General features: G+C 44.1%; 1 protein-coding gene across 1 annotated transcript; it reads left to right on the forward strand.

Moving 5' to 3' along the window:
* Positions 1-3,010: 3,010 nt before the first annotated feature.
* LOC140900770 (keratin, type II cytoskeletal 75-like) lies at positions 3,011-11,419 on the forward strand. The gene is made up of 9 exons (XM_073318550.1): positions 3,011-3,610; positions 4,587-4,807; positions 6,136-6,196; positions 6,734-6,829; positions 7,703-7,867; positions 8,056-8,181; positions 9,329-9,549; positions 10,572-10,606; positions 11,106-11,419. The coding sequence occupies exons 1-9, from the start codon at positions 3,011-3,013 to the stop codon at positions 11,417-11,419; spliced, it is 1,839 nt and encodes a 612-aa protein (XP_073174651.1).
* Positions 11,420-19,347: the final 7,928 nt, after the last annotated feature.

The raw sequence follows: 19,347 nt of genomic DNA on the forward strand, positions 1-19,347 counted from the left end.
CCTGGGTGTAACTCTACTGAGGTCACGGCCTGAATCTCAGGCTCTCAGGTCCACCTCCCTCAGAGTTGCAGCCTCAAAGCGCCATCTTCACAGGGGGCTTTAGTGTGCACTCCTAGTGCAAGCCCTGCTAGAACAAGTCTGCGGACCCAGGCTGGGAGGTTCAGTCCCAGATGCAGTGTAGACATACCCATCGAGTGCAAAGGGAAGGGGGCAGTTCTGGCAATCAGTCTGTTTAGTTAGAATCATAGAATCATAGAAGATCAGGGTTGGAAGGGACCTCAGGAGGTCATCTAGTCCCACCCCCTGCTCAAAGCAGGCCCAATCCCTTGCTTTTCTCCTGCCTCCAGATCTTTGAACAAATCACATACTTGTGCGGTTGCTCCATGCATAGAGCTCCCCCAGAGGAGACAGAGGGGACGCTTGGTTCTCATTGGTCCTGATGAAACGTAGCCAAACATCCATTCTCTTCACTGGGCAGTTCTATGCGTGGAGCAATTGCAGGACCGTGTGACTCGTTCAAAGGCGAAATAAAGAAATAATCTCAAACCTCCAGGCCCAAGAGAAGAGCAGAGCTTTGCAGAATTTAGCTCATGGTGACTGCATACAAATGCATTGCAGGCTTTCACCATTCTGTTGTATTGGGGGCTCATGGAAGAAAGATGACCAAAAACTAGATGTAGAACTGGTTGGAATATTTTTCCCCATGGAAAATTTCCGCTAAAACAAAATGTCTTGGTCTCCATGGAGATTTGCAGTGGAAAGTTTCAACATTTGTCACAGAAACGAAACCCCCAAACCTGAAAATTGTAGGCTGCCGTGCAAGCTATTTTTCTCAAGGAATCATAGAATATCAGGGTTGGAAGGGACCTCAGGAGGTCATCTAGTCCCACCCCCTACTCAAAGGGGGACCAATCCCCAATTTTTGCCCTATATCCCTAAATGGCCCCCTCAAGGATTGAACTCACAACCCTGGGTTTAGCAGGCCAAAGCTCAAACCACTGAGCTATCCCATGATGACGATAGTTTTATTATTTTATTTTATCATCATTTCTTAAAATGAATATATAATTAACGTAATTCCACATGAAGCTGGTCCAAAAAAAATTCCAACCCCAGTTCTTTTCCAGAGGAAACCCCCCTTTTTAGAGCAACTAAACATTTTCACAACAAATTGCCCTTTGGAAAAAAAACCTCAAATTTTTTTCTTGCATTTCTTTTCAGTTGGGGAAATAAACCCTATCAGATATTTACTTTTTTTTATTGTGGGGGAGAAAGTGTGTGAGTGGCGGGAAAGGAGGGTGTTTTGCGGTTTGGTTTTCTTCCTACTGAAGTGAAATTTTCCACTGGAAAACTTTGAATCGAATTAAAAATGTTCGTTTCTTTCTGACCTTTCCAAGAACGATTTGTGCTGCCATGTCTTCAGAAATTCTCAACTTCGAGAGCTCAACCGTGATTCCCCTTGGGAGTTTATCTAAGTAAACTAGGGTTACCAATTCTGTTTGGATGTGTTCCTGGAGACTCCAGGCCAATCCTGGAGGCTTGGCAACCCTAAAGTAAGCCCTCAGTACCAAAAGAGGAAGGGTTTCAGGTTCTGGACCAAATGCTTCTCCTTACTGTATCAATATTATTATTATTATTTATTATTAATTTTACTGCTGTAGTGTCTAGGAGCCCCAGTCAAGGATCAGGGCCCCATTGTGCAAGGTGCTGTACAAACCCAGAAGAAAAAGACAGTCCCTTCCTCAAACAGCTTATCGTGAGAGTATGAATGTAATAATAACAATGCCTAGCTTTTCTATAATGTTTTTCATCCATAGGTCTCAAAGTGGTTTACAAAAGAGAGCACTATCATTAGTCACATTTATGTTTACAGATGGAGAAACTGAGGCACTGAGTGGGGAAGTCACTTGCCATGGTCACCCAGTGGCCAAGCCAGGAAGAGACTCCAGGTCTCCTGAGTGCCAATGCAGTGCTCTACCCACTACGCCACACTACCATACGAGCAATCAATTTGAAGACTGCACAAATCATGGCCCCTAAATAGAGCTGTCCTTGTCAATGATCATCAGGCCAGTGCAGCTGCCAAACAGCTGTTCCGTGCCTCCAGGCCAAGGATCCTCATGACATGTTTGTCCAGCATTAGTAAGCAGGAGATTTTTGAAGGCACTAATAGGATATAGACGCCACTGACTTTCATTCAAATTAATTCAGACAAGTCTCCCATCCACCTTGATAATGAATAAGTTGTTTTAGCTAGTGCATCTTTTCAATGAATGGAGGGCTTTGGTAAGATACCAGATGGATAATCCTGGAAATTGACGTATTCCACCCACCTCTGTTCCTGGGGGCATTCATTTACCTTGGGGGCTTCAGCTTACTGTCTGCAACAGTGAAAGCCAGTAGAGGACCGGCTTCATCGGGCCCTGCAGTTTCCACCTGCATTATTCGTGCTAAGGGCTGTCACTTGAGAATTGGGCTTTTCAGCCCCTTGCAATGTTACAGCACGGTACATAGTAACTGAACAGCTTTGGACGATTGCCACTTGGGGGTATGTGAAACCAATGTGCAACCATCGCTGACTTAGATGAGCGTGCTAATTGGTTCTCAAAACATGGCTTGTAGTTCGGGGCACATTCAGATCGAAACACCTTTGTTTTGCAGCAGGAAAATAAAATCAATTTGCCTCTGAAAGCAAAGCTCCATGTTTGAGAAGTCACTGCACTAAAATGAGGTGCTAGATAACCCTTTTGCTGGGTCGAAGCCTATCAGACTCCCATCAGTTCCACGGAAGTGTTTGAGTTCAGTGAGCGTTTAACAAGTTCATTTTGACACCGGCCTGCCAGGAATGTCAAAACCATTAAGGCACTAAACTGATCGTTTCACTTCCAGGCAACCCAGCCCAGATCCCCGAAAGGATAAAAGGGGCAAGGCTCCGGTGGGGTGTTCACCAGAGGGCACCGCTCGGCGACTCCGCTCCTTTCTCACAGCAGTGCTGATCTCGCCCGCCACAATGAGCTGGCAATCCGGCAGCATCCGAAGCGGAGGTGGGGGCAAGAGCTTCAGCACCGTCTCTGCTGTGGTTCCAAGTAGCCACAGAGCCAGCTTCAGTTCGGTCGCCGTGTCAAGAAGCAGTGGAGGTTTCGGAAGGCTCGGCGCCGGAGGCAGCTTTGGCAGCAGGAGCCTCTATAACCTAGGGGGCACTAAGAAAATTTCCATCGGTGGTGGGAGCCACCTCCGGAGTGGATTCGGGGGCGGAGCTGGTGGAGGCTTCAGTCTTGGGGGAGGAGGTTATGGTGGCGGATCTAGCTTTGGCGGGGGAGCTGGCGGTGGTGGGCTCAGTGTTGGTGCTGGAACCGCTGGGAGTGGATTTGGCTTTGGTGGCAGTGGGCTTGGTTTTGGTGGCGGGGGAGGCTTTGGTGGAGGTAGAAGTCCAGCAGGATTTGGGTGTGGCAATTCACCTGGCATAGGTACCATCCAAGAAGTGACCATCAACCAAAGCCTCCTAGCGCCACTGAACCTGGAGATTGACCCAAATATCCAACAGGTGCGAAAAGAGGAGAAGGAGCAGATTAAGAGTCTCAACAACAGATTTGCTTCTTTCATTGACAAGGTGAGAGTTTATCAGAAACTACGGTGATGGGAGGGAGGCGGAGGAAGGTAGATAGGTGGAAAGGAATGGAAAAGGCATGTTTTCATATTTGGACATCTACAAAAACCCATGAGTTAATAAGTCTCTCACCCGGCAGATGTTTCCTCTTTGCATTGATTGATTCAAATCTTCCAGTAAATGAATGTGCTTCTAAATAGCTACTAGAATCCAAATTTCTCAGTGGTTAACATTGGAAACTGAACACACAGGGACTTGATTTGCTCTACCCCACCCCCAAACACACACAGAAAGAGGGAAAATGTGAAATATAGATTGCAAAATTCACAATTATTTCATTAATATTTTTAATCCCTTTTTGGGACACAATTTGAAATGTCAGTGAAAAATGGTGTTCGTCTCTGATTGGGGCCTTTCCTCTAACACTCACCTTTCTGCTAATGCTTGATCACAAGCTGAGGTCCTGGATCCATTTTCTCTCAGTTCCTATTTAGGTACAACTCCATTTTTCTGTATTGAGATCTTTACTTGGGTCTGCTCAGGAAAATGCCATAAAGTGGAGTACACCTGAGTCCAGACTGAGCCCAAATGAAGGAAAACTGGAGTAAGCCAATACTTAGCGACAGAGGAAGTGAAATATCATTACGCCACTTACAAAGATGGGGAAACTGAGGCACAGAAGTCACACAGACAGTCAGCGATAGGAATAAAACCCAGATCTCTTGAGTCCCAGTCTATGTTGTCCTAGCTAGTATACCAGCCTGCCTCGGGAATTGAGCTAGTCAATGGGAGAATCGCTTGGCTAAAGACTCCGTTAATGTGAGAGACCCTGAGGATTTGGCCCTTTGTTTTTGAGAAAATATAGAGATTCATTTAATATGTCCTCTCCTGCCCCCTGAACTGCCAAGTTACTGAATCTCAGGTCTTAACATGTTTGCGAATATCTTCCATTAAATCTCTTTTGCCTGTTGAGTTTTAGGTCCGCTTCCTGGAGCAGCAGAACAAGGTGCTTGAGACCAAGTGGACCCTCTTGCAGGATCAGGGTCAGAAATCCAATTCCAGCAAGAATAACCTCGAGCCCCTCTTTGAGTCTTATATCAACAACCTGAGGAAGCAGCTCAATAACCTGTTAAATGAAAGAGGGCGGCTGGAGGGCGAACTGAAGAACACGCAGGACCTTGTGGAGGATTTTAAGAACAAGTAAGTGAACGTTTAACAGATGGACATTGAATTGATCTGTGCTGAATTATACAACTCTACAGGTTGGAAGATGGATGTCAGGTCCCTGTACAGTAGATTTGTTGCGATTAGGTCTAGCTGAAAAAAATTAGAGGGACCAGTTTTCTGTTGGAAAAGGCAGTCAAAAAGTTTCATGGGGACATGTTGATTTTGACAAAATGTTCAATGGAAAAGCATTCAAATGAATTGTTTTGACTCTCGTTTCATGCTGGTAATGTTAAAAAGTTTCATTTGGACTTTACTGTTTTGTTTCATTTTGTTTGAACTTTTATGGTAGAATAATTTGAACTATATATTACAGTTTATATTTTACAGACACATATTTAATATTATACTATCATATTTTAACATTATCTGCACAAAACAATCTGATATCACCGGAAGACAACAGTTCAAAGTTTCAAATTAAAAGTTTTCAGAATTTCCACACTGAGAAAAATGTCAAAATGCCAACTTTCTGTTCTGATTCAGAGTGACAACAAATTTTGAAATGTCTGAATTTCCCCCGGAGGGGGAATTCCATTCTCCAACCAGCTCACACATTTTTTCATGCTTACACCAGGCATTGCCAACAAACATGGCCCAAATCTTAAGCCTGCACATGTGAGTGTGTTAGGGGCAAAAACCAGGAGATGGAGCATGTTTGCTGAGGAGATATATGGAACACCATGTGAGTCTAGTGGCTGGTGAACAAAGAATGTTTATGAGTTTTCTACTGCTCCAAACAAGTGCATTTGTTCCATTAGTTTAATCAGCAGAGGCTCATTCTTTAAGATGACCCCCTCCGCATTTTAGAGACGTTTAAAATATAGATCATGTTGTGAAGCTAAATTTTGAAGTGAAAGCCAATTGCTGGCCTGGGCTGCAGCTCATGAAGATAGTGTCTGGGAAGATTTCCCTTTTTTCTAAACATCTACATTCCCATTTTGAAGCCAAAACTTCAAAGAATCAGCATGTCTTCTGCAGTTTCCACAGTATGCATCCGATGAAGTGAGCTGTAGCTCATGAAAGCTCATGCTCAAATAAATTGGTTAGTCTCTAAGGTACCACAAGTCCTCCTTTTCTTTTTGCGAATACAGACTAACACGGCTGTTACTCTGAAACCAAAAGAAGTGCAACTTGTAAAAAGCGTTACCCTATATTTCAGTAGAAAAGATAACTATGCTTCAAGAAAGGTCAATCTTAGAAACAGGCATTTGCAAATGGGAGCTCAGCCAAGAAATTCTTGCCTTCCTGCCTCTCCTATTCCATGAACAAGATCTAGCCCTGCTTCCCCTCCATCCCTACAGATACGAAGACGAAATCAACAGGCGCACAGCCGCAGAGAATGAGTTTGTGGTGCTCAAGAAGGTGAGCCGTGCTAAGATCAATTTCAATTTTCATAGTGTTTTCGGTATCGGAGGCTGAAATTTTCAAAGGTGCCTAAGAGAGCTTGGTGTTCAAATCCCATTGAAATGCCTCCTTGGCCCTACAAGGTTCAATTGTCCCACTAGGTCTTCCAAGGGGGCTGGAGGTAGCATCTTTTCCCCACTCCCACACCCCTGACACTACACTAGAGCTGGCCTGGACCTGACAGAAGGGTAAGGGAGAGATTGTGAGCAACCCCTATGTGAGCCCAGCTGGGTAAAAATGCACCCAAGGCTTTACACTCTCCCTATCTTTGGCCCAGAATGCTTCAGAGTTCTTCCCCTATAAGCTCTATGCACCCCTTAGGTGAGCTTTGCCCTTTAAAAGTCAGCAATGCAATGAAGTGTCTCTACCAACTTCCCCAGCCCACAAAGAGCCGGAAAAGCAGCTTGATCTTCACCCCTAGTCAATCCTTAGCTTCTTTTCTGCTCCAGCCAAGGCTGCTAGGCTGACGTTGTGACTCTGCTTGGTGTTTCTCAGGATGTCGACGCTGCCTATATGACCAAGATAGAGCTGGAGGCCAAGGTGGATGAGTTGATGGATGAGATCAACTTCCTCAGAATCCTCTACGATGCGGTATTGCTTCTTCTCTTGGCATCTTTGCTAGGAAATTAAATATGGCCTATGTTCATGAGCAGGCTTAATGTGGAAGGGAATCAAGACCACTACCACAGAAGGTGGTTTTGTCCATTGGATAGGGCATTGGTCTGGCAGTCGGTAGACCCTGGGTTCTGTTCCTAACTTTGCCACTTAGCCGTTGTGTGATCTTGGAGTCAAGTCATTTCATTGCTGTTTTGTCTACTTCTAGCATAAGGTCTTCAAGGCTAGGTCTATCTCATTCTGTGTTGATACGATGCCTGACCCAATGCAGCCCTTACCTCGGCTGAAGCCTCTATGTGCGACTGCAATATAAATAAAAACACATGCCTTTTTATCGTACGAGAGAATAATCTTTAGAATTTCTAAGTACATAACTACTGTATTACTTAGGGCTACTGCAGTGACTATGTACCACTCAGCTTTACCTTCTCAGACTGCTAGACTGTCAGACTTCACATCCCCTGATTGGTTTTGAATAATACCAATTCCCAGTGTGCTCCTGTCTCTGTGTTCAGCTTAAATAAAAACGCTAGAGTCCAGATTCTGATCTCAGCTACCCCTTTGTAAATCCAGAGTAACCTCATTGACTTCTGTGGAGTCACTCTGGATTGATACAGGTGTGGAGTCACTTTGGATTTACACAGATTTACACTGGAATCTGGACCTAAACTTCAAAAGATAGTGAACTCGTTTTTGATGTGCAACACCACTGTCAATCTAGAGCAGCTTCACTGGCCCAAATGGACTTTCTCCTGATTTGCACCTGTGTACATAGAAGGAGAATCACGTGCAGCATTTTCGGGACATTTCTGCTCTAAAGGTGACTCAGACGCTCATGTACTTCTGCAGGAACTGGCCCAGCTGAATGCCCAGGTGTCTGACACCTCCGTCATCCTGTCCATGGACAACAACCGAGACCTGGACCTCAGCAGCATCGTGAATGAAGTCAAAGCTCAGTACGAGGACATTGCTAACAGGAGCCGAGCTGAGGCTGAGTCATGGTATCAGAACAAGGTGAACGGATCTATAAACGGAGGACCCCGGATGCTTCTCTGGGTGTTCAGTTCTTTAAAAACAGTGCACAGAGCTATGCAGTTATTGCTGCCCCAATGGATGGCTGCTTCGGTAAAGTGCATGGCTGGGCATTAGGTTGTATATATGTGTATATATATATATATTTTGCTCTTGTTTCGGAATATTAGTTCGAGGAGCTGCGAGCCACTGCTGGGAAACACGGCGATGACCTGCGGACCACAAAGGGAGAAATCTCAGAGCTCAACCGGCTGATCCAGAGGTTACGGGCTGAGACTGAGAATGCAAGGAGCCAGGTAGGAACGGCTACCACAGGGGTGGCCAATCTGAGCCAGAGAAGGAGCCAGAATTTACTAATGTACCTTGCCAAAGAGCCACAGTAACATGTCAGCAGCACATACACACACCCCCCCGCTCCCAGCGCCTCCTCCTAGCTCCCGATCCGCTGTTTCGTGGCGTGCAGGAGGCTCTGAGGGGGGGAGGCGCGAGGGCACGGCCGGCTCAGGGGAGGGCGTGGGAAGGGGTGGAGTGGGGGCAGGGCCCGTGGCAGAGCCAGGGGTTGAGCAGTGAGCACCCCCCGGCACACTGGAAAGTTGGCACTTGTAGCTCCAGCCCCGGAGTCGGGGCCTATATTAACCTCTGAAGAGCCGCATGTGGCTCCGGAGCCACAGGTTGGCCACCCCTGGGCTATCACTAGAGACAGGAGAAGACAGAACTGCCTGCTCCTGTCGCCCAGTTTCCTGCCCTCCGCCCCACGCTATCAGCTGCAGTACAGTGTGCAGTACAGCCACACCAGCTGCAGTCAGTAGAGGGCGACATGTCACACTTAAGTAGTTTCATTCCACCCAGCAGAGGGCAGTGGTGTGCATGCGTGCTCACCCACGTACATATCTGCCTTTTCTCCATGGCACGAAATCATTCCTGCTAAGCCAGAGACTCACCCTTCACAACAGTTTGTACGCTGCAGAGATGGCCATAGCTCTAAACACTCCAACACAAGACTTATCAGCAGTACATATAAATCAGTCTCCACCCTCTGACTGTATCTTTTGCCTCAGTAGCATAGCCCAGATTAGTGGTGACGATGATGCAGCAAAGAGCTGCAATGAACATAAGAACATAAGAATGGCCCTACTAGGTCACACCAAGGGTCCATCTAGCCCAGTATCCAGTCTACTGACAGTGGCCAATGCCAGGTGCCCCAGAGGGAATGAACAGAACATGTAATCACCAAGTGATCCATGCCCTGTCGCTCATTCCCAGCTTCTGGCAAACAGAGGCTACGGAAATGTACAGGCCAGTCACCCCGCCTGGTGCTAACAGCAGCAAAGGCAGATAGGAGTCAGCTCTCTGCCTGTGAATTCTGCACTGTTAAAGGAGAGAGGGAAAAAACAGAGAGAAATGACTGGTAATTAAAAGGAAGCCAACTCCCTTCCCCTGCAGTGCACCAATCTGCAGACGGCGATCGCAGACTCCGAGCAGCATGGTGAGCTGGCTCTTAAAGATGCCAGGATGAAGGTGGCTGATCTGGAGGATGCTCTCCAGAAGGCCAAGCAAGACATGACGCGCCAGCTGCGGGAGTACCAGGAGCTGATGAACGTCAAGCTGGCGCTGGATATCGAGATCGCCACCTACAGGAAGCTGCTGGAGGGAGAGGAGAGCAGGTGGGTACAAGATCATGAGAGTGATCATAATGCTTCTGACTCACTGAGGTACAGCACTCTCCACTGACAGCTCTCAAAGCACTTTTCAATGGAGGGAGGGGAGTGTCTTTATTCCTATTCTACAGACAGGGAAACTGAGGCCCTGAGAGAGAATTGAGGTGTACACAGTGGTGAGTCTAATATAAATCCCTAGATAGATAGATAATAACGTATGCACATAGAGAGAGAGAGAAAGTTATATATGCAGATTGATATAGCAATTCAGGATAACAGATAGACAGATAGAGGAATGTGTATGGAGGATGGATGGATAGATAGATGTGTATGTATGGGGATAGCTAGATACTTCCTTTCCCAAGGTTACACAGCAAGCCAATGGCAGAGACAGAATAGAACCCAAGTCACTTTATTATTTGTATTGAAGTCGCACCCAGAGGTTCCAATCAGCGATCCAGAGCCCATTGGGCTAGGAGGTGGACAGTCCCTGCCCCCAAAGAGCTTACAAAGTCCTCACACAGGACAAGAGACAAGAGGTGGATACAACAAACATATGGAGGAGGGACCACAGGGAGCAGCATCTGCTGACTCTCAGTCCAGCCCACGGAGTGGCTAATCTTTTGCAAAATTACAATGACTCTGTTGGGGGCTGGTTTCCCTATTCAGGTAGGACGGATGGTACAGTGGTTAGTCTAGTCTACAATTTAGGAGAATCTGGTCTGGTTCCCTGCTTTACTGCACCCTTCTCCTGTGATGTTGAGCAATTCACTTTGGGCCAGATTTTTAAAGGCATTTAGGCTCCACGGACAGAAACAGACTAGCCTCCTAGGAAAACATGAAAACAGACTGTTTCGATGGACTAGATGAATATGACAGTCCATTCTGGCCTTTTAGTCAATGAGTCTTTGAAGATCTTAGCACTGCAAGGTGGCCGGAAAAAGCAGCTGTATTTACAGTATGTCGATCTTAAAAGCCGAACTCCTCCATGTGACTTTTACCTTCCTCTTGTCTGCCTTCCCCCGCAGGCTGAGCGGAGAGGGCGTCATCCCCGTCAGCTACTGTGAGTATCTCTCTCTTGTCCGGGGCAGTGTCTGGGCTTATGAAACCCGTGCTAGGCAAGTGTGGGTATTTGCTCCCTCTATGGCTGGCCCACATAAGCCATTAAAGGGTCTGCTCCTCTTGATAGTTACACGGTCTGGCCCCAGCTCATTTAGACAGGTACTGTCTCTTGATTTCAATGGAGTTTGGGTGCCTAGCTATCTCTGAGGCTCTGCAGTCTTTTATCTCCAGTGGTGGAGCCCACTCTTTTAGAGTCAGAGGTCCCAGGTTCAATACCCAATGCCGTCGGTAGGGTTGCCAACTTTGGTTGGATGAATTCCTGGAGGTTTCATCACATGATGTAGCCTTTAATTAGAGTGTCATCTTGAATTCTTGGAGACTCCGGGACAATCCTGGAGGCTTGGCAACCCTACCAGTAGGGCCAGTTAAGAGTCCATGTTTCACTGGAACCGAATATCTGATTCAACTGGGCATCTGACCAGGCTGTGGTTTTCTTGCAGCGGTGGTCAGCTCTAGTGCTGGAGTTGGTGGCGGAGCTGGTTTGGGAGGAGGATCTGGCGGCTTTAGCTCAGCAGGAGGCGGAGGAGGATTCAGCTATGGAGCTGGAAGTGGTCTCGGTGGCGGAGGGTTCAGCTTTGGAAGCGGAGTCAGCTTCGGAGGGGGCAGTGGCCTTGGCTACGGAGGTGGCAGCGGGCTGAGTGCCGGAGGAGGAAATTTCAGCACCGGAAGCGGGATAGGCGCTGGGGTGGGAACCAGCGTGGGCGTGAAAATTGTCTCCACAACCTCTTCCAGCAAAAAGACCATAAAAAGTTAAGCTTGAGGAATTCCCCACAACTCAAGTAATAGATATACACCCCCCCACACACATACCCTGCATAACTGCCTCTTGATACTAGCCCCTGCGGCAACAATCCATCACATTGCCAAGAAACCCCCGTAGCATCTTGAATTCCTTCAGCCACCCCTTTCATAATTCTAGTGTGAATGGCTGTTTCTTTGCCTCCTGGTATAGTAGTTCTTAAGCACTTGGGTCCTCATTCAGGAAAGCTGTTAAACATGCTCAAGTTACGTGTGTGCTTGAGCATTTTCTAAAAGGGACCTAAACCTTTGTTTAAACGTTAAGTCTCTGCGTAAGTGAACAGGGGCCTTTGTTGCATTCTGTGTGGCCTGAGAGGTTGTCAGCATTTTCAAACCTGGCACCCAAGCCTAAGAATCTAAGGGAGACATTTTCAAAAGAGCCGAGTGGATTTAGGCACATGCGTCCAGTTGAAAGTCATTAGGACTCGTGCTGCTAAATCTCTTTAGTGCTTGAGAAGATCTCTCCCAAAATCTATATGTAGGTTCCTAAAATGAGTAGCCTACTCATCACAGATGCTCGGCAGCTGCAACTGTTGTTGAAGTCAATGATGCTGTGAGCACTCGGCACTTCTGAAAATAAGGCCATATATTCAGACCCTGGATATTGATTAAGGAAAGGAATTAAAGTTGTGAAACTGACTTTAGATAACTGTGTTTGCAAATGTTGGCTACAGCCATGCGGATTAGATTTACAAATGGCTTATCAAATACTAATCCTCATGTTCTCTTATTGAAAGGAAAGTTTACCCCGTTGTGTTACATTTTCAAAACTAAACCAAAAGCAAACATGAGATTTACCATGCAGTTTACATGTAGTCTCACTAGGTGCCTAAAAACCTTTAAAAATCTGGCCCCAATTCGTACCTCCCATAAGTGCTTTTGAAAATTCCACCTGAGATCGCTGCACTGGAGTTTCCACAGTGTTGAAAGAGAAATACAAAGAGAAGGAGAGAAAGTGGATCTGTGTTTAAAAAAATACCTTTAAGAACAGTTAACTTTTCCAACAGGGCAATTTTAAGTCTGATTAATTTGATATTAAGAAAATTATAGTACAATTCCTAAAACACTTATGTGGAAAATTCAAGTAACATATACAGCAGATGAGAAGAATATCTTTGTCCAAGGGGGTTAGACTCTGATGTAAATTACATGGATGTAAATCTGGAAATATGTCCTTTGGTCTCGATAGAGTTATTCCGTATTTGTAATTGAAATTTGAATCTGGCCCAGAAGTACTCGATAATTTTATTTTATATTGCACTTCTTGTGAGTATAGTCATCAGTAGCAATGGTACCGCAAAAATCTCCAGAACTGTGTGTTTTAGCGAAAATTAATCTGAACAAACCACCTTCATGTGTACTATCCAGTTTATAAATACCAGGTTTGCCATGAAATTCCTTCATGTTATTTTTTGAGAATGCACCACTAAAAAAGGCTACAGATTTCTACACTTCTTCAATAATAATGACAAACAATAATTATACTCCCTTTTGACTGTTTGGTATGTGTCCAATAAAACTGGATTGTAATTTATGATGTGTTCCTGCCTATTTTTACCCAAGAGTTGAATTTATAGTACAGAATATTTCTGCACCATCTTTTACAGTAGAGGGATGTATTACTAAGAAGGAAAATGGGATTTTTTTCCCATGGCAAATGTTTAAGGTTTGTCAAAAACATGAACATTGAAAACCTGAAGATTGAGCTGACTTTCTTCTTCTTGTTGTTTTTAGCCAAATGTTTTCAGTTTTTGGCAACTGAAAGCCAAAACATTTCCTCCGAAAATGGAAACGTATTTGGCTGAAAACTGGAAAAACTTGGGTTTTGGGTTTCTGATCAAAAGTTGTCAAGGAAAGCAGATACTGTCTGTAAACGTTTTTATTTAGTTGAAAATGCATATTCCATCAAAATGTTTTGACCAGCTCTTCTAACTAGCAAAAATAATTTTGCTGAAAGATTTCGGGGAAAGACTATTATGGCCTGATCACAGTGGTCTCTTCTGGCCTTAGAAACTATGGATCTACATTTCTATTTCTGCATTTCTTAAGGTGCAAGATCAGAAAGAGACATTCACTGCATTTTTTGGTAGCTTTGGGGGAAATAACTCGAATTCAAGTTGTGCGGCTGTGGGGTTCTTTTGCTGGAACAGAGCATAAAACACCTAGATGCATTGGTAGACGTGGAGGGTGGAATATTTTAGGGCAGTGGTTCTCCACCAGGGGTACACGTACCGCTGGAGGTACGCAGAGGTCCTCCAGGGGGTACATCCACTCATCTAGACGTTTGCCTAGTTTTACAACAGGCAACATAAAAAGCACTAGCAAAGTCCGTACAAACGACAATTGCATACAGAGAATGACTTGTTTATACTGCCCCATATACTATGCACTGAAATGTAATTACAATATATATATTCCAGTTGGTTTATTTTATAATTATATGATAAAAGTGAGAAAGGAAGCAATTTGTCAGTAACAGTGCTCTGTGACACTTCTGTATTTTTATGTCTGAATGTGGAAGCAAGTAGCTTTTAACTGAGGTGTAACGTGGGGGCACGTGAGACAAATCAGACTCGTGAAAGGGGAACAGTGGTCTGGAAAGGTTGAGAGACACTGTTCTAGGGAACCTAAAGCAAGCATTAATTCCCGATTTACGTAACTTCTGAATTTAGGGTTTTAAATGACAGCATTTTTAGAGTGCTTCATGTAGCAAGAAAACACATGATTGTAAAACTATTTTAGAAATGTTTCAGAGTAGCAGCCGTGTTAGTCTGTATTCGCAAAAAGAACAGGAGGACTTGTGGCACCTTAGAGACTAACAAATTTATTTGAGCATAAGCTTTCATGAGCTACAGCTCACATCATGGGATGCATTCAGAAATGTTCACCTAGGATTTCTTCCTTGCACTTTTGTAATAACTGTTCACAGAGCGGATTGATGCTGTTGTGTTAGGCTTATCTTAAAGGAAGCTCAGGCCTTTATTTATTGATTTCCCCACCTAATTATAATTCTGACAATCACAGTTTCAATCCTAGTCCTTCTAAGTGGCGTAGCTTGAAGATGATGTGGATTAAGGATTGACTCGGTTTCGGTCTAACTTAAATCCAGTCATTACCAAAATCACAGGTGTCAGATGCTAATCTCAGTTACACCCATGTATATAAAATGTAACCCCATTATGATTTCACTAGTTGTTGTTGTTATTCCTACAACATGATATAGAGATCCTGGCCGAGCTCCAGGTTCCATTGTAACAGACCACACCCTACAACCACATAATAAACAAGAAAGAGAGTAAACATAGGCACAAAGACAGAACACGAATGCCCAGGGTCACACAGCAGGTGAGTGGCAGAGTGAAGAATAAAACCTGTGTCTCCTGAATCCCAGTTTAATGCCCTAGTTATTAGCCCACAATACCTCTTAATGATCTGGTCCAGTGTCTCTCTGTCAATTGAGAAATGCCTTATATAGAGACATTGGGCCAAATTCATCCCTGATTTACACCAGTGCAAATACAGATTAACTCATTTGAAGTCAGGTTTCAGAGTAACAACCGTGTCAGTCTGTATTCGCAAAAAGAAAAGGAGTACTAGTGGCACCTTGGAGACTAACCAATTTATTTGAGCATAAGCTTTTGTGAGCTACTGCTCACTCCAGATTTAACTGATGGCAGAATCGGTCCAGTTTTCCGGTGAATACACAATGTTGCTAGAACGCATAAATGTTCAGAAACAGAAGACGACAAATTAACTCTGTGCACAGCCTCTTTGCAAAATAGGCTTCTTTGAGAATAAATCACCTTGACATACAACAACCGCGAAAGAAACCTGTATCCCAGCAGCACAAACAACCCCGCAGGACTGGGAGACACTGGAATTCACTGTCTTTCCAGGAGAGCTTTCCTCTGAACACGAGAGCAAGATCTCAGACTGGGAGGAAATTCTACTGAACTAGAAACCTGATTTGGATGTTATAATGTTACAGAGAAAAAAACCCCAGTCATTTTGCTCAGCCCAGAAATCTGAAAAGTGTAAGAATCCCCGCTCAGCGTAGACAAAGTCTGAGATGTATTTGCATATAAAGGGGGTGCAGCATAAGACAAACAGGAAGGGAAAAGTTGCTGGGAGAAAGGCATGCCAGGATTCCAGTCTCAGCTGTCACTTCTTTGCCATATAGGACAGGGTAGGGCACAACTTTGATGGGCCTCAGTTTCTCCCACATGTAAAATGAAGATCACGATGGTGTACTTTGCAGAGGTGTTGCAAGGATTCATTGCAGTGGTTAACATGCCCCACCCTGGGAGGCGCAGTGCATTTTTATCTCCCTTTAAAGCTAACGGGAGCTGAGAACACATGGCCCCTTGCAGATTTGGGGGTAGATCCACCAGCTGGTGGCAATTGTCGTGACCAGCCGAGGAGCTGCCCTTGGGACTTTACATTTGCAAAGTGCTTTTGAGGGTTTAAAGTGCTATATAAATGCCAAGCAAATTCAATTTTCTTGCAAACTGAAATATAAACCCAGGGCTAAATTTTCATACCCAGGTGCCTGAAGTCAGTCCCCTAAAGCCAGATTTAGGCACCTAAATAAAACGACCTGATTTTCAGAGGTCTGACTTCAAGCTCCCATTGAAATCAGTGATTGGTGTCAGGCAGAGTGAGCTCTTGCATTTTTAAAAGGACCACCTAAGAAAACCTTACTTAGACTCTAAAATATTTTTGGACTGGAAGTATCTTTTTGTTCTATATATGTACAGAGCCTAGCACGCTGGGGTGCTGAGCCATGGATGTGCTGTTGGTACACAAACTATTAGTTTATTATTAATACTGGAATGCCATCAAACAATGACTAAAGCAAATAAACAAAAGGCATAAAACCAGGACAAGATATTTTCAAGTCTTTTTTTTTTCCTGCCAGAAGCCTAAAAGTATTAGGACCGATTCTTCTCTCCCTTAAAGAGGTGTCAGTGACTTCATTGACGTCAAACTAGACCTATTGCTCCTTGTTAGGATGTACCACACTTGATGTCTGATGCAAAAACAACACCACAGACAGAAATGGAAGTAGAAGCAACCAGCTGCCCTTCTGGATGACATCACTTCCTGCTGTGTGCCTCTGTTTCCCTAAATGTAAAAAGAGGATAATGATACTGCCCTCCTTTGTAAAGTGCTTTGTGAGCTATAAGCTTGGAAGGACTAGATTTTTATCGGTAAATGTCAGTAAAAGTCGACCTCACAGTACACACGCCAACCAACAAAATAATACTTTGATTGATAACCATCAGAATTCACAGACAGGCAGAGGAAGAAAAATGCAGCTTGAGAACTTATTAGAGTTTGATTTAAGGATAGTTATGTTGCATATTTAACCATGATAACGTTTTAACTTTTTGAATCTCAATGTCATTAAAAAAATATTGTGTGTGTCCCCCCCTACACGCACTCTCTGACCTCCACACAACTTCCTGCAATTTCTAAAATGTAAATAGATAAAAATAAAAACATGCTTAAAATCCATAATTTTGTGCAACTGAACATTTAAATTGAGAAACATTTTAAAAATGCCTAAAAATAGACATTGATATTGGTCAGATTTATATAAAAAAAATAGAAATCAAAGTCTGCCAAGCCTAGCTATAGAAAGGCCAGGTATTAATAGTATTATTATGAGGCAAACCGACACTTCTGATCTTTTAGTACCATGCCCTGGTAGCCTGATTTATGCAATCAGCTTCGCTCCTGATCATGCAGATGACAAAATGTGAGTAGAGGTTGACCCTCTGCAAAACAGCTGGACAATTCATGTTGGAAAGAAGGAGTGTACATTGCATTCTTTGCTCATGCAAACGTCCCACTGCTAGGTCAAACCCAACTCATGCTGGTGACTCAATTTACCTCAACAGGATTACTCAAGCGAGTAAAATGAGCAAGCTTTGGCCCTCAATCCATGGCAATATTGCCCAAGAGAGGACTTAGTAGACACTGCGCGACCTTTCCATGCCTTAGTGTCTCATGCCGCCAGTTGTTTTACATTTTGATACTCTTCGTAATGACCCAGTGAATGAACATTATTTGGTGGCAACATGCATACTTACACGTTCCAGTGTAGTCATTCATTCATTAAAATAAAAATGAACATTTTATACTTTTTAATTAAAACTTTTCATGAATACTCACACTGTGGTCCTGCTGGCATAACTTGGCATTGCTCCACTGGAATAAATGGGGCCAGATTCCCACCTGGTGTAAATGGAGGTAGCTCCATTGAAGTCAATAGATATACGCCAATTTACACTTGCTGAAAATGTGTCCCTTGCTGTTATGGGAAGGTATCGATTAATCTAAGACACTTTGGGCCTGATTCTCCTCTCCCTTTTACATCAGTATCGGTCCACTGAGGTCAGGAGACTCACAGCTTATGTCGATATCAATGAGAGGAGGATTGAAGTCTTGATATCGTCCATAAAGCCAATGCATGTTGGAATGGAATGCATGTTGCTATGGCAATGTCTGGACAGATCACATGGGAGCTGATGTCATTATCTTTGTCATAGATAACGTTACATTTATAAATGTAACCTCCAGATATGTAAGCAACCGAGCTCTTTCTAAACTCTACACTCCCGTGATTAGAGCACCCCCTTGCTACAACTCAGCCTTATCCCTACCATTGGAGGTTTAATTAAATGATTAATTTCCTGATTTCTTACCTGTTGAGCTTCAGTTGTTAATGACTCACATAACTGGCAATAAGTGGCAACAGGAATGCTGGGGGAACATACATTGTGCAAGCATCAGGTTTTCTGACTGCAATAAAAAAAATCTGTTTTAATTCAGATTCTTTCAAGTTCTCAGGCAAAGGAAACTAGTTTTGGAAAGTTACCAACAGAAAACAAGCTACGATACGATGACGATGCCCCTAAGCCTCTAATTCTGGATCCATTATCTGTGCTGGCTGCTCATGCACCTAACTCTGCAAAAATCCAGCTCAAGACAAGGTCTCAGCTGCCTGCTTTCGTTATGCAGAGCAGTATCCCATTGAAGTTAATGGAACTAACTGCATAGCGAAGTACCATTCAAGGCAGACATGGCTGGCAGAATCTGGCTTATGAGTAATTCCACTGGCCAAGATTTTCAAAAGATTTTCTTGTGATTTTCAGGGGTTTTCACAATTTGCGATACCTTCCAGGGGACCGCTTTTCAAGAAACTGCTCTCTGAGAATCAGAGCCCCCTTAAACTGGCTCAAGTAGGGCACCCAAAAGCCAAAGTGACCAAAATCACCAGAAACTTCTGAAAATCTTGACCAGTGCGGTAAGCGCAATGAGAGCATTAACCTGAGTGAGGAGGTGCAGCATTGGACCTAAAACCAGAACGCTGTGAATTCCACTAGCAAATGTCACTACTGTGCATTGATGACTGGAAACCTCCTGTTGAATATTGTAATGTTGCAGATCAGCAGGTGAAAAACAAGCACAACAAAAACACACCTTCACTCCTTTACTTTTAGGATTGACCCTGACTGAGAAGTCCAATAGAAATGAATAGGAAATGCTACCCTTTCTATACGTTTTTTTTAAAAAAAAGATTCCTATAGAATTGAATAGATAATTCCATCCCTCCTGTATCATTTCATAGGGTGGCTCAAACAGACTGTAGACTTCTCCTTATGTACCAAATGCCATAGACCGTATCCTCCGCTGGTGTAGCTCCAATAACTTCAAGGCTGAAGAGTCTGTCTGACCCCATAAAAACAATGAGGAGTCCGGTGGTACCTTAAAGACCCTGTAGAATTTAAGTAATTTCTATAGACCCCTATTGATTTCATTCCAGTTCAAATCTACAGCGCTCTTCCTTAGGGAGCATTCGCATATGATAATGCTTCT

Source organism: Lepidochelys kempii, chromosome 20 (genome assembly GCF_965140265.1).
Source record: "Lepidochelys kempii isolate rLepKem1 chromosome 20, rLepKem1.hap2, whole genome shotgun sequence".
Lineage (NCBI taxonomy): Eukaryota > Metazoa > Chordata > Testudines > Cheloniidae > Lepidochelys > Lepidochelys kempii.